This window comes from Solea solea, chromosome 15 (genome assembly GCF_958295425.1).
Source record: "Solea solea chromosome 15, fSolSol10.1, whole genome shotgun sequence".
NCBI classification, from domain to species: domain Eukaryota; kingdom Metazoa; phylum Chordata; class Actinopteri; order Pleuronectiformes; family Soleidae; genus Solea; species Solea solea.
In genome coordinates, this window is record NC_081148.1 from 26,406,558 (window position 1) to 26,422,427 (window position 15,870).

A 15,870-nucleotide genomic window follows, 5' to 3' on the forward strand; every position below is an offset into this window, starting at 1 on the left:
GCGAGAGGGACCCCCCCCCCCCCACCGTGAGTCCACCTGAGGAGGATCTGCTGACAAAGAATGAGAAGTGAAAACATCAATCCTAGTTTTTATTTATTCCGAATTTCACAAAAACAAAAGAACAGGAGTGTTTTAAATGTTAAAGTCACACAGCGAGAGACTTTCAGTAGAGCTGGATGTAAAAAATGAGACACAGCGAATGCACAGCCACTGAAAACACACTGAATACAATCTAATATGCTGGAACACATGTTCATCACTTGCTATTAGATTACTTTCACTTTCCTGACTGAAACACACTGGAATCACTTCCTGCACCAAAGTCCATCACTGTTTTAAGCTGGTGTGGACAAAAGGTGCCTCGTGCGGTGAGTCTGTGTCACTGCTGTAATATTTCAAATACAGACGTCACAAAATAACACCTATAAAGTTAGTGATGGAGGCAGCAGTGGATTAATAACCCCAGTGTGCCCCTGGTGTCAAATCTCTGGTTCTATGTTTATATGACACGATGGTGGATGTTTTTCTTTTAATGTTCTGACGTATCTGTTGACTATGATCTGACATGTGACCACTACAGGTTTAACAAACTAACCCTAACCCAAGACAGGAGGGGGGATTTAAAGAAAAAATACCCCAATAACAGATGAAACACCTGAGTCAATCCAGCCTGAATATGAATGTGAACATGATCAGGGTTCAAAGGTCATGACAGACTTTTCCAACAGGAAACTGAAGTTTGTGAACCACTCACTCTCCCGCTGAGAAAATCAGTGATTTTAGCTGCTGCTCCTCTGCTGCCTCGTGTGGTCACTTTGTGTCACTGAGGTCAATCTGAACAAAGGATTTCAAACACTGAAACGAGACATTTGTTAAGTGGCTAAAATCTGATTTTCAGTCCGTCCCCATTGGCAGCCATGTTTTTACTGAGGGTGAGAGCGCGCACACACACACACACACACACACACACACACACACAGTTGTCTTACCCTTTTATTGTTTTACAATTTACAAATCAAAGTTGCTGAAAATTGCTATCTTGTCTGGTGAACTGGAGACGGAGTCCAACATAAAATGGCGTCCTAAGACGACGGTGGTTACATGTGTGAGTGAGGGGAGAGGTGGAAACCAAATCTGGCCTGTAATTGCTCACTGGCTGGCTACAAGGTTAACACTTGTCTAGACACAGTCATTCTAAGAAATTCTCAAGGCTGCAAAAAATCCAGCTTCATTGTTCACTCGCTCTACAAAACAATAACGTGGGCGTTCCCTTTAGTATGAGAAAAAAGAGCTGAATGATCCCTGTGTTTTTTCATGTGTACTCCTGCTAACCTCTGACCCTCCTCTTAACCTGCTTGTCCAACACTGACTCCTCATAATATATTATAAACTTGGCATTTGTGTTTCTTTGTTGTAATAAAACATCTCATCCCATTTATTTCCATTTTAAACGGAGACAAACAGCTTATTGTGACAGTGACCTCAGCTACTGAGGAACATTATGTTCACATTGTTCAATTGTTCATATGTCTCGTTTCTTCAGACTTCAATCATCCAATAAACAGCAACAACAGGAGTCAAAGGGAAATAAACAGGTTTTACAACAGGAGTCCAGTGAATGCTCATCTCAAGCCCAGAGAAATGGGCGGGTTGAGTCAGAGGCGCCCTCTAGAGAGGGAGGAGCCAAAAGAAAAAGGAAAACAAAGTGCATCCTGTCTTTGTTACTTTTTGACCAGAAATAAACAAGACTTTACTTCATCTCTGGGTAGAACTTTGTTTCTCTCTGGTCACATGGTCATGTTGCACACTCCTGACAGACAGACAGACAGACAGACAGACAGACAGACAGACACATGACATGATAAACATTGATTTTTGCCTTCAGACACATCCAGCCTGTGTTTTCAGGGTCCACCTCAGTCCGGTGGAGTGGAGACCTGCACGCACACGCACACGCACACACACACACACACGCACACACACACACACACACACACACACACACACACACACACACGCACACGCGCGCACACACACACACACACACACACACACAAAGGCTGTGTTCAGACTGCAGATGTTTTCAGAGCAGAGCAGCAGCACTGTCCTGACATGTGACCCATCTGCATAGGTTGCTGTGGTGATGACTGTTGTTCTTGAAGCTTACTGTCGTGGGTCAGCTGTCCAGCGCTCCTCGCCGTCGCAGCAGAATCTTCTGCAGCTCGTCATCACTGTTGGTGGATGGAGGCGTGGCCTTTGGTTGAGGGGACGATCTGTTGAAATGGTCCTAAGAACACAGACAGACAGGCAGACAGAGGCAAAAAACATTGGGTGTCACACAGAACGCTTTAGTTATTAAATGTTGTGTTTGAATGATTTAGGAAAAGAAAAACAAAATCTAAAAGTTGTATATATTCCTCTGGGACATGCAATTAGTCTACTGTTATTAAAAATCACAGTTTTCACTAATGGACTGTATATTTAATTACTTTGAAGCCATTATCGTCTTACTGTTATTTTCAACTCTGCAATTTTATAATTATGAAATAATGATTCAACTAAATGGATGTGGAGAGAGAAAAACATGCTGAATAGTGCAGATGGATTATTGTTAGTAAGCAAATGATCCATGTTTATGACAGACATCAATCATCCTGTACACACTGGACATGACATCAAAGACTTTGATTTATGCTGTTTTAGAGTCTACAGCAGCTGTCTTAGAGTCTACATCAGCTGTTGTAGAGTCTACAGCAGCTGTTATTGCCATTTCAGAGTCTACAGCAGCTGTTGTAGACTCTCCAACAGCTGTTATTGCCACATCAGAGTCTACAGGAGCTGTTGGAGAGTCTACAGCAGCTGTTAATGCTGTTGTAGAGTCTACAGCAGCTGTTTCAGAGTCTCCAACAGCTGTTATTGCCACATCAGAGTCTACAGGAGCTGTTATTGCCATTTCAGAGTCTACAGCAGCTGTTGTAGACTCTCCAACAGCTGTTATTGCCACATCAGAGTCTACAGGAGCTGTTGGAGAGTCTACAGCAGCTGTTTTAGAGTCTACAGCAGCTGTTAATGCTGTTGTAGAGCCTACAGCAGCTGTTAATATGGCGTTTGTACTCTAACTCTAACTAGCAATCATCTGGTCCAACTGTGTGGCAGCCATTAGCATTTGCCCTCCCTCTCGTCCTTGTTATCTGACTGTAGTTTATATGTCATGTCAGACTTTTTTCTTCTTCTACAGCTGATCCAGAGATATTTATGCTGTTTATATATATATATGCTGACGCTCATATATCTGCTCCTCTCTCCTTGAACACTAATGTCATTTCCATGACGTGAATCTTCCTCACACTCTAGTAGAGGAGAGTTGTGCTCAGCCTTCACACTCAAGTGGTCTGAATGATCTAATACCACTTCACCTTGAAAACAGAGACTAATTCTTTTGATTCTTTTGGACTTCAGCTAAGAAAGGGATCCTGGCCCGGCTCCTTACAGTCATCTTCTGCTCTTCTCTTCTGTTAGCGCCCCCACTGGCCTTCTTATGTAAATGCTAATAGAAAGACTTCCATTAATGACAGCTTGCTGGTAAAACCATTTAGCTGTGAAGTCTAGACACAACCTGTAAGAACCTTCATCTATATCTGACTTACCACCTCTAATCATTTCAGTGTGTGTGTGTGTGTGTGTGTGTGTGTGTGCACGAGAAGAGCAAATCAGCATCATTCATCATTAAAGCCACAGGAAAATCACATTAGTTGTGCTTGTGTTCAAAAGTTCAGATTTATTTGACAGTGATAGTTAGTTAGTAACTATGTAACTAACAAAATAACATGTTCATCAATTGTATTTTACTGAGATGATGAAAATGACTTCATGTTTTGAATTATAATACTTCAATGTCTATTTAAAAAATACAACAGAATGTGCTTGTGCAGATTGGATGCAATGGTGCCCACTTTCATTTGTTAAATGCATTATTGTTATTATAAGTATCATTATTATTATGTTCTAAATCCTTTCACATGGTTTAAGTTCACTTCCAACCTCAAAAAACGCCACCCTATACATTAAAGACGTGATGATTCCACCTCTCTCTGTCGCCGTCGTCTTCCTCCTCTTATTCAAATAGGTTTGTGCCCAGCACACGAGTCCGGGTTTTTTTGTTTGTTGAAATGATTTGTTTTTACAGAAAACTTTTCAACTAAAAAGAAAAAGATTGTACAGGAACGGCTCTGTGTGGATTAGGCCTTAGCCTTTGTTGTTTTACAGTAATTATGCTTATTAGCTCTGGGTTAGGGTAACAAATAGCATTTATCATTCACTGTAAAATGACTTCAGTTAATACCTAAATAAAATAAGTGAATTCCTACTAAATTTTCTATGCTTTAGTTTAACTGACGAGATTCATTAATACAGCAACATTTCTTTTTTCAGTGTGTGTTTTTCAGTGTATATTTGTACAAACACAGATAAAATGAGAATATGAAAACATTGTTGCATGATGCCCATGATGTGTGGAAATGTGATTGTTGGGTCATTACCATGATTCCTTTAAGTTCCTGAATGGCAGAATTAGACGGCAGCCTCTGCATCGGACAAAAGGGAAATAAGAGGAGAGAGAAAGGTTCGGTAAATAAAGAGCAGCCTGACCCATTATACTTCTTTTTCCTCAATCAGCAAAGACGCTGCTGTATGCAGGCACGGTGACGTTTGCTTTCTACAAGACGCAAAAATGTGTCAACACACACAATCACTCAGTCACGTCAATTTTCCCATCCTCATTATTTCTAATTACCTTGCAGAGCAGGTCCTAATGCTATCTAATTTGAGGTGGAGGAGCACGCACACTGAAAGATGTCTTGGCTGTATGTCATGTGTGTGCTCTTAGGTAATCCCACACACTGATGCATTTACAGGCACTGCACATTAGATGCTCAACAGTGTGAAAAAACCCACTCATTCAGGCCTCACACAAGTGTAATTTAGGTTGGTGATTTTTTAGAGAGAAAACACATTTTCTTTAATGTCTGTCTGGGTTCAGGTCTTAATGTCTCCTCCCCGTCTCTGCAGTTTGTCTCTTACATTGAAACGCTGGTGCTCGGATTTCTAAAAGCTTCTTCCTGGCTTTGGGATCAACAGTCTTGTGACTTTCAGACAGTGCAGCATGTGCATGATGTTGTAAAGCAACACATTTATTCAGACTTAAAGACAAGAAAGATTCAAGTTGGTCACAGGAAGATAAATATAAGAATCAAAGGATTCACTGAGCTCAATTCACAGCTAACTAGCGTAGCGCCACTGTTCCTCAATGAAACAAACATTACAGGGACACACGGCACAGTCGTGGTTAGTGCTGTTGACTTGCAGCTGGAACATGGACTGTGCATGTTCTTAATTCAGGGGTTTTATCTTATCCTGAGTCTCTCCTGCTTCAATACTGTGGTCTCACAAATATTTGAATGAGAATCTGTGTCACCTGTTTCCTGGGTCTGCTGGCTGAGCGGCTGCTGACCGGGCGAAGCTGAACGCCTTTCTTGATCCTCTGCATCATTTCATCCACCGCCTGCTGTCTGACGTTCACTTCTGGTTCTGAGACACACACGCACAAACACACGCACACACACACACAGACACACACACACACACACACAGACACACACGCACAGATGTATTGGTGTTCTTGAATGGACTCCGTGTATTGAGTGGCTCCTCTGACATGAACTGCCTCAGTGGGGAAACGTTGCCAAGAACCAAAATGAGTTGAAATGGTTTTGAGAGGTAATGTGTAATTCATTAGCTTTGCAATTGAAATAGAACTCATTTGCACGTCAATGCTTAAAAATGACACGAGCCTCGGGCCAATAAACCAGGGTTTTGGTTGGAGAAACTCCAGCTTTTCCCTATGAATTATGCCACAAGTGCAGACTGAACTGTATCTTTGTGACCTCTGCTGTGACCTCACGGATGACGATGGATCTGGCTGTAGTGGTGGGACAGTGGTAATTCTGCGGTATTCAAAGTACACCTGTAGAGTTCAGAGTTAGCTTCCGCTGGAATGACTCGTACAAAACACAAACGCTATTCACCAGATTTTCATATGAGGAAAAGAATTTGTCAAGTTTGCACAAGAGGAGAAGAAAAAAAAGTCTAATTATGCAGTCTACAGGTCAAGAAATGTGAATATCGAATTTTCCAACAGTCCACTCAGAACACACAGTCAAACTATTGTTGATCAAATGTCTTTAAAATGTCACACAAAAAGAATTAGTGTGAGACTAATGGTGAAATATTTTCCTAAAAGTGCTCGAAAGAGAAAAAGATATCATTTACATTCAGGCCTAATTCAGGCCTCGCCTCACATATTCATAAAACACTTATCAAAATGAGGCTGTTCGGTCAACACTGATGACCTATCTGCTCTGCCCTGAAGTCAAGGCTCCTTCCTTTTGTTTGCACTAGTTGAAGAATTTGTCATGGTGACCTAATTGGCCAGTGATGGGAATTTGGAGTCTGAATTTCTCCGGCACCACTTGCTATAGCATTTGTCCTTCCATGCAGATGTAATTTGCAAGGAGGAGGTGAAAGGAATGAATTGTAAAAGAAAACGGGAAAAAGAAAAAGAGAAAAGAAACACAGGAGCCACAGGAGTCTTAAGGAGAATAAAATACCAAATGAACATACATGGCAGGGAGGAAGAAAAGATACAGGGTTTTACTCACTGGCTAAATACTAAATATTTCATTATATAAGTTATTTCAGTTTAAACAATAATATTGTGTTATGATGATAATAATAATAATAATGACAATGATAATGATGCTTTACCACTGAACCACAGTGATGTGTGAGGCCCCACATCATTAAAATGAAAGTTACACATGTAACCACGGTTCTATGAATCCTGAATGATTGAAGCACTGGATATTTCACGTGCATGTGAAGGTCGAGTACCTAGAACCAACACACATGGACCGGAGAGAAGGCTTACCTAGTTACATGTAGTTACATGTGTAACTTTGGTTCTATTTCATCCTAACTGACCGCCAGAGGCAGTGCTTTAAGCACTCGATGACTACTACCGGCAAAGTCACGAGGAATCCCAAGTACACAGCTTACTGTGTGGAGGTTGAGCAGGAGGGCCACAGCCAGCAGATCTGCAGAAGGTGCTTTGGCCATGAGGCTGCACCAGGTGTCCTCCAGTGGTACTGCCCACGATGTGGAGACGCCCCTGGTAGAATGGCCAGTGACCCCTGATGGTAAACATTCACTATTGGTGTCAATAATCCAATGACCATGCCTAGGACCGCCGTCACATAACAAACAGCTGCTCAGATTTCCAGGTGGGAGCTCTGGCACCTGCTGACACATTTGGAGAAAGGCGGTTTTCATTGAGATGCATAGCTCCAAGACACTGATGTGCTCCTGTGCTTCCAGAACAGACCATTGACCACACACTGTCCTGTTCTGCCACAGTATTTCCCACCCAGAGGTGCAAGGGTCTGTTGTGACAGTTTCAAGGCGGGATGGGATGGTGCCCTGTCAGTCTTTTTTGTGACCAGAAAGTAAGTGAGTAGAATGCTGCAGCAGGTGATCAAGTGACCTAGTTTACTTCAGCCTGCAATGCAGCATCATTGAGGCTGGAGATGGAAATGACCTATTCTGTCCATGCAGCCGTGTCAAGAGCAGATCATTGACACAACAACAACCTCTCTGTCCTGTTCAGGGAGCGGAAGAGGACTCTCACAATGTCACTCAGCTGTTCTTAGACAAGGATCAACTAAGAAGAAGAAAGTAGCTTATATTCTTGATGCAGAATCATCCGTTGGCGCCGGTGGGTTAGTGACCTGACAAAGGATGAGGACTGGGGTGTGGTTCATCAGGTGGTCGTGTCACAAAGACCTATAACAGAATCCTTAGACAGGACTCAGATCCGATGTGGTGCAGCACTGTCGCACTTGTGAGTCAACCCTCTGCTCCTCTCAACCCCATTCCAGTAGAAGGGGAACCATTTAAAAAAGCGAGGACTCCAACCAAAGACTAAATCTCTGTTTTTACTAACCATAATGAAGTGTTTCTCTGTGTTTGGTGGGTCTGGCAAAGGTGGTCCAAACTGACCAAGGCACCGATTTCACATCCAAAGTGTTGGCCCTGAAATCTTTAGGCATGATGCATATAACATGTAGCCAGAACCATCCTGAAGGGGGCTCTAGAACTATTTCATCAGACCCTAAAATCCATGTTGCGCAGACAAATAAAAGCTTTGATTCACTAAAGGATTGGGATGATGGTGTTCCCTTGGTTCTGTTGGGTTACTGACTTCAGTCATCTCACATGACATAGTCCTGAATAAGCCGAGGCCAATCAAGCAGCATGCTGCTGAGACGGAGATCATGAAAAAAGAGATAAAGTATGTGATGCAGAATGAATGTGCAGTACCTGGTAGTCCCTGGAGCGCTCCATGTCTTCCGGACACTAAGTCCAGGGGAGCCCAAGATTTTGCACTGACTTTGGTAAAATAAACACGGTTCCAGATGCACATCATCACCTCTTATTGATGACTGCATTGATGGAATTGGTCAGCTCCTCAGGTATGTGGTGGGAGGAAGGACGTAAGCCAGACCAGGGTACCAGGGGACCTCTACATCCACACCACAGACCAGAACAGATGTCACAAACACGAGGGAAGTGGCAGGTGCCACCCTGTGCACCCTGTCTCCATCCCTATCCCTTCACAGTCGCAACCTTGGAGTCATCTTTGACAATAACCTCTCCTTTGAACACCACATAAAACAAATCACCAAAACTGCCTTTTTTCACCTCAAAAACATCGCAGACCCCACCCATCACACTCTTTCTCCGCTGCAGAAACCCTCATCCACCCCTTCATCACCTCTAGAATCGACTACTGCAACAGCACTGGAGTTTATTTATTTTTTATTTTCAAAACCTTAAATAAACTCCAGTACTTCCAGAACTCTGCTGCCTGTCTGCTCACCCACACCCACACCTGCGACCACATCACCCCCGTCCTCCAGAACCTCCACTGGCTCCCGGTCCCACAACGCATTCAATTCAAAATCCTCCTCCTCACTCACAAAGCACTCCATAACCAGGTCCCTTCCTACCTCCCAGGACCAAGCATCGAACCTGGGGCGACAGAGCCTTCTCCGTTGCTGCCCCTTCCCTCTGGAACTCACTCCCGAAACAGATCCACGACCGCACCAACATTCCAATGTTCAAGTCACTGACAAAAACTCACCTTTTTAAAATTGCTTTTAATGTTTAGCTCAGAGCATTGTGTCTTTTTCTTTTTCTTTTTTTTCTTTGTGATGTTTTACCATTTAATGTTGTTTTAGCTGCTTTTATGTACTGTAAGGTGTCTTTAAGTATTTAGAAAAGCGCTTGAAAGTAAAAAGTGTGATCATTATTATTATTATTATTATTATTATTATTATTATTATTATTATTATTATTTTGTGTTGATTAGTGTGTAGTGAAGGCTAGGCTTTGTTTCCGTTGGCACCTTAGCATGTCAGTCCTGCCCTCCCCCGCAGGCGTGTAATAAAACCTTCCTTTGTGAATCCATTACTCATTCCAGCTGTTGATTTGTGTCACTCTCTTTAAAAAGCACCTGAAGGGTTATAACAAGTATATAATTCATATTCCGAGGTACCTGCTGTCTTGGCAGAGTCCTGGACCAGCAGAGGGATGTCAGAGCTGAGGTCTTTCTTCTTTCTGATCAGTGACAACAGTGAGCTGTGGGAGAAGACACACAACAAGGGCTTCTGCTTTCAGAGGGAACTACTACACATATAACATAACTCCTGTTATCCACTCACTAACACCGTGTTTCTGTAAAGACTTGAGGAAAACACATTTTTGTGTCTGCATATACACGAGAATATCATTGTGACCGACCACCAGTAAACCAGCAACAAAGAAACATCTCAGAGACTTTTGTTTTACAGCATATACAAGTTGAAATGTCAAAGAAGCCACTGCATGCTTCAAATCACAGTATTGTGATTAACTAAGTATTTGAATTAGAGTTGTTTGATCGCTGTGATTCCTAGTTAGGGGGTGGTGATACCACTGCTTTTGTTGTTGGCTGCACGTCACAGAGGAAACACATGGCTACTTAATATGCAGCTGCTACTGTGCTCCTCGCTGTGACTGCTGCTTACTACTGTTACTGCTGCTTCAGAAGCTGCGTGTGTTTTCACTGTTGAATGAAGATGGAAAAACACACTGCAGAAGAGTTCCAGAAGAGGAACTAAACCCCTAAACCACTTTTTTCAGGTTCAAATTAGTGTATAAGGTTATCTAGCAATATTATTTAGTGATCCAGGTCCAAGTCTTGGTAGTTTTGTGTAAAGTATTTGAATTTCGTATTTTGTGTTAAAAATGGCTGTATGTACTTTCCCCATGGATATCGCAGCACAGTCGCACAATTCAGCACGAGCGGGAGAGGAAGTAGGAAAATAAAACATCTGCTTTACTTTTCAGAATAAAAGATCCCGTGTTGACACCACGTCGTACTTCTACATCACAGAAAGTGTCCTCGCAAACTCTGCGTGCTCCTGTTTCTTCGCTCTGTACAAACACTGCTCTGTTTGTTGTGTTGACAACATTTACAGCAGATTTCCGTGCGAGAAGAACCCAAAAAAAACGAGTCTCTGACTCCAACTGTGTGGAAGTGGGCGGACGTGAGACCACAGCAGTGAAGTGGAACTTCGCTGAGCTGAGCGTGTCCATTCTGCCCAGCAACAGTGAATACTTTTTTCTGATTGGCTGATAGGTCGCTAATATAAGACATGTGTATGAATGAACTATGCAGAGCAATCTGCCGTCGCATCATCGACTCATAGATTATTCACTTTTATCAGCGTGAAAAACATCATGTGTGAGTGTGTGAACTTATTGAAATGTGTGTGCGCTAAATGCAGCTCTAAGATGCCGCCATTTGCACTTGCTGTCACTCGATCGTCACGCCCCCCCTGCGGTGCTCACTCAACCACGCCCACCAACCCCCCTGCCCCATTCATCACTGCCCACCTTCAAAATAAGGCATTTGGTGGAGTCAGCAAAAATGCAAATGTTGCGCACGTGGAGACTTGTGTTGGATCAGACAAACGTATTATAAGCTAGCCAACGTGTGTGTGTGTGTGTGTGTGTGTGTGTGTGTGTCATTTTGCACATTTAAAAAGAAGAAAACTAAACAATCTTCTTGACTTTGATGTGGAAATGTGGAAGCTGTTATAGCTGCAGTCGCTGTTGTAATGGTCAGGTGTACTTTACCTTACCTTACCTTACCTTACCTTACCTTACCTTACCTTACCATCGCTTGTTAGCATTTCTTGACACTTGAGCTGATGATGTTTTGAGCATACAGAGTGTGATCAAACCTGAGCGGGTTGGAGGCCATAGCAGGTGGAGGTGGTGGGGGAGGAGGAGGAGGAGGAGGAGGAGGAGCAGGGGGTGGGTTGGTAGCTGCTTGTAGCTTCTTCTGGAGCTCTTCAACTAGCCAGTCAACCACGTCCAGTTGCAGTAAACACACAGAGCAGAAAACTATGTTAGTGGAGAATGAGGGAAACAGCTGATGTGCTTCTGTGCTGACAAAAGACAGGAGGAGAATCTCATGGTCACACTCTGATTCAAACGTGCTTCTATTTGTTTTGTGATGACATTCCCTCTATAGTGCACAGTGTAACGCCCTGTACACCTCTAAATACATCGTCACCTGTAAAGCGCAGATCCTTGACCTCCACTTCAGTCTTGGTGCATTTGTCACTGTACTCCCTCCTCTCCTCCTCCACAAGCTCCAGTTTGCGCCTCAATGCTGTCAGCTCCCTCTGAGTGTCACAGCTCCTCAGCCTGTCCTCCATCTGCTTTATCTGAGGACACACCCACCACAGTAAATACACTGAACTTCCCCCGCCAGCTCTGTGGCAGCGAGGCTGATGATGGATGACGAGCACTGGGTGACTGTTTTAATTCTTCCTCAAACGAAGCGTAAGACGAGAGATGGGCGATGCCACTCAGCTGTAATGGTTTTCCATCTAAGCCACAGAGATACAGTGGTGGTGATGGTGACACTGCTGAGGTGCTGCTCTGTGACACTGCCTGTGACCATCAGCACTCTATAGATTCATGTCATTTTGATGAATGAATTAGAATTAGAGGAACTACAGGTGTCTGCCTACATACTGTATGTTTAACCCTAACCAGGGACAGCTTCTCTGTTGTATTTCAGGATCATGTGGAAATATAAAACTAACATATGTAGGACTACAGAAGAACAATGTAACAATTTACAATTGCATTGTTGACATGGACGTAAAATGAACTGATCTGACTGTGGTGTGCGCACACATGCAACTAGTGTTCACAGTGTTTGTCTGACAGTAAACTCTCGCTGCACGTGTCTGCTCGTCCTCTCACTGTCCTCTCACTGTCCACTGTCCTCTTTCTTCTTTTTAGAATGAAAATGCAGCAGTAAATAAAACAGAAACACGTCACGTTCATGCTTATATCAGCGCTAACTGGAATGAAGTTTGTTTCTGAATCAGATACATATTTTTATTCTGATTACTCGTGTCCATGTAAACACCAGTGCAGGGTTAGGGTTAGAAAAATGAAGTAGTACATAGAAACCTTAATGTGTAAATGACAGGACTTTTTCCTGATGTTCCTGGCAAACATGCTTTTACTGAGCGAGCGCCTCCTCTGATGGGGGCCACAGGGGCCACTGAAGGTGCAGTCACCCGCCAGTTTCCATTCAAATGTTCAAAGATTTGGTTTGGATCTGTGTTTCCATCAACTGTTGGCGATGACACCACATAATGATAAACATGGTGGAAACAAAGAGCATCATAGATGCTGATATAAGGTGATATTTCATTTGTTATTGTATACATTTTTGCTTCTGGCACAAAGTGCTTCCCTCATCAGTCTGTACATTCCTCAGTCACATGATTTCTAAACATACTCCAGGGTTAGATTCCACATTTTGTGTTGATGAATCACTGTTTACATGGACACAGGTGATCGGAGTAAAATGTCACTGTATACAGTCCAATTTGATTGTGAATGAGAAGACTGGTACGTGCTGATCATCCTTCAGATCATTGTTGATAGAACAGTCCATCATGACTTCCTGGTTTGGTTCTATCACATGTTTCTCTTTTGTTACTGCTGTATTTTCATTCCATAATAAGAAGAATGAACAGACATGAAAGTCAGAGACTCAGACAATGAGACAGATAGTGGACAGTGAGGGGACGAGCAGACAGGTGCAGCGTGTGTTTACTGCGAACACACAGTAACGCTGATGCACGTGTGCACAGAGCGTCAGAAACAACCTGTCCTCCCACTCCAACGCAAACCCAGATGTTTTTAAACACTTGCATCACTAATGGAACTTAACGATGGGTGTGTACGTTTGTCTCATCAGAACATTCACATGATGGAATGAAGACATTTTGCATGTGTAAACATTTTTTAAGACTCTTGATGTATTTTGAAGTTTATTTGTGATTGGATCACTCAGAATAACAGATGACAGAACTCAGTTTGTGCTGTGTGTGGTGACCTGTGGTGACCTGGTGCTGGTGCTGCAGCCTCTGTGCCTCCAGGTCCTGGGTCAGGGTGGAGATCTGGCTGAGCGCCTCTTGCAGAGCCTGGCTGGGTGAGGAGTTCTGCATCAGGACCTGACTCTGTCGCTTCAGCTTTTTTTGCTCGACCAACATCTGAAAAGGACAAACAAAGGCGAGCTGATGCTTTGCATCTTCATGAGAATCATTGCACAGAGAATGAGAATGAAACTCACTGCTCTTCCAAAGTTCTCTGCCTCTGTCCTCAGATTCTGCTCCAGGCTCAGAGTGTCCTGTAAGACTTTGTATTCCTCCAAAGCAAACTGAGAAACTGAGACACAACATTTACACGTGTCATCTCTCGTCTCACCGTTTTAATGTATGACTTTTGTTACATTAGAGTAAAATAATGAAGACCTCACTGACCTCTGTTGTATTTCTGCAGCAGCTTCTTGAGCCGCACTGTCTCAGCAATTAAAACAGTGTTGTCATGTTTCTCTTTCAGCAGCTGCAGATGGAAAGAGACGTGGAGACGCAGACTCACTACACTGTGTGTGTGTGTGTGTGTGTGTGTGTGTCATGGAGACAAGGTAACACACAAACTCCACGCAAAGCTCACTTCTCGTAACTCTGAAATCATTTCTCACATGAGCGTTCAGGTACACTGGTCATGTACGTGCTGCTGTAAACTCCTCTGCGGTTCAGTTCTACTATTGAGAAGCAACAGTGGTGAAATGTAAGAAGAAGGATTCCTGTTATTGGACCAATGATGGAGTTCAGTGTTAATGGAGTTTCTTTTCTTTCTTTTGAGATTCAAGTTGTGGTCAAAAGGTCTGGGATATGGTCAGGGTTAGGGCTGGTGTTTCCCAAACCCTGAAATGATGATGTTCTTAAATTAAAATGGTTACATGGAGCAAAGAAACCAGGGGAAAAGCTGTCTGTAGTTATTATACTGCACGTCTGTATTTAGTATACTGCACGTCTGTATTTAGTATACTGCACATCTGTATTTAGTATACTGCACGTCTGTATTTAGTATACTGCACGTCTGTATTTATTATACTGCACGTCTGTATTTAGTATACTGCACATCTGTATATAGTATACTGCACATCTGTATTCTACTTTAAAAGTTATAAAATGGGAAAAGAACTGGAACTAATGGAAGCATTTTTTCATTTGTTTCCTTTACTTTGATCAATACATTGTTGAAACTTTGTCTCTCTGATCTGGGCCCTCACTCCTGTCACGTAAGTCATTATCTATATTCTAATTCAGTCATTCTAAGATAATTTATTATTTTTATACCACTTTTCTCCACTTTTCTGCTTTTCCTTGCACATTCTGACCACCTGCTGATCACAAGGTGAATACATACATGAAAAAAGGAAAAGCCATGCTTGGTCCAGCAGCTCTAGTTTACAAGTCTTTGTCCAGTGACAGCGTGAAAGTGAAGAAAAGTAACAATGTTTAAACTTACTTCTTCCCTTGTTTCCCTCAGTTGTTCCTTTATTGCCTCAAGACCAGTCACTGCTTGATGTTTCTCCTCGCGGCTTAACTCCAACTTACACTGTAACTCTGATAATAGAAAACAGAAAAAGCAGGATTACACAAGTTGATAATACGTTTATAATTTAAATTTAAATTTTAAATTTTAACTTTACTCGCTCATTGTTCTGAACGGAATCTCCCGTCAACAGCGGAGAGAGAGAGACAGTGGACAGACACAACACCGCTAGTAATGATGACTCCATGTTTGTCGTGCATCGGCCTCGTCTACGTACATCAAGCAACACAGGGCTTGAAACAGTAGGTGGCGTCGTAACAAACAACAGAGACATTTACCTAAGGTCTATTTTATTCAAAAACTCAGGGGCCTGGTACAGATGTTTCTAAAAACCCAGATCTTCATGTCTGTCGCGTCACATCACATCTGTGTCAAATTTGAAATGAGTGAGGAGGTTATTTAAATTTTTAATAATAGCTTGGAAAGCAGCTGAATCACTTTTTGATTTGAAGATGAAAACTGATTAAAAATGATCTATGAACATAAACAACTTATTCATTTTCATGGGCCTGGTGTACACTGAGATCCATGGGATTTCACTCGCCTTAAATATCACAATAAGACGCTCAAATGTAATCAAAGTGTTTACAGCAGCGGAATGTGCTGCAGCAGCAGCATTTCATATATACCATCATGTCACATAATAGAGTGAGCAGCAGCAGCAGCAGCAGCAGCAGCAGCAGCAGCAGCAGCAGCAGCTCCTGCCAGTCATCT

General features: G+C 42.7%; 1 protein-coding gene across 2 annotated transcripts in view; it reads right to left on the bottom strand.

Annotated features, from left to right (window-relative positions):
* Positions 1-977: 977 nt before the first annotated feature.
* Positions 978-15,870, bottom strand: part of shtn1 (shootin 1) — a 33,616-nt gene continuing 18,723 nt past the window's right edge. The window contains exons 6-16 of one of the 2 annotated variants that reach the window (XM_058652003.1): positions 15,070-15,167; positions 14,016-14,097; positions 13,826-13,920; positions 13,599-13,745; positions 11,738-11,891; positions 11,403-11,517; positions 9,671-9,753; positions 5,474-5,586; positions 4,539-4,583; positions 2,168-2,287; positions 978-1,937 (exon numbers count right to left, since the gene is read on the bottom strand). In XM_058652003.1, coding sequence (XP_058507986.1) covers positions 2,177-2,287; positions 4,539-4,583; positions 5,474-5,586; positions 9,671-9,753; positions 11,403-11,517; positions 11,738-11,891; positions 13,599-13,745; positions 13,826-13,920; positions 14,016-14,097; positions 15,070-15,167 — 1,043 coding nt within the window. In that variant the 3' untranslated portion in view covers positions 978-1,937; positions 2,168-2,176. Of the gene's footprint in view, positions 1,938-1,986; positions 2,288-4,538; positions 4,584-5,473; positions 5,587-9,670; positions 9,754-11,402; positions 11,518-11,737; positions 11,892-13,598; positions 13,746-13,825; positions 13,921-14,015; positions 14,098-15,069; positions 15,168-15,870 lie in introns of those variants that run through there. The other variant, XM_058652004.1, reaches the window with a different exon arrangement.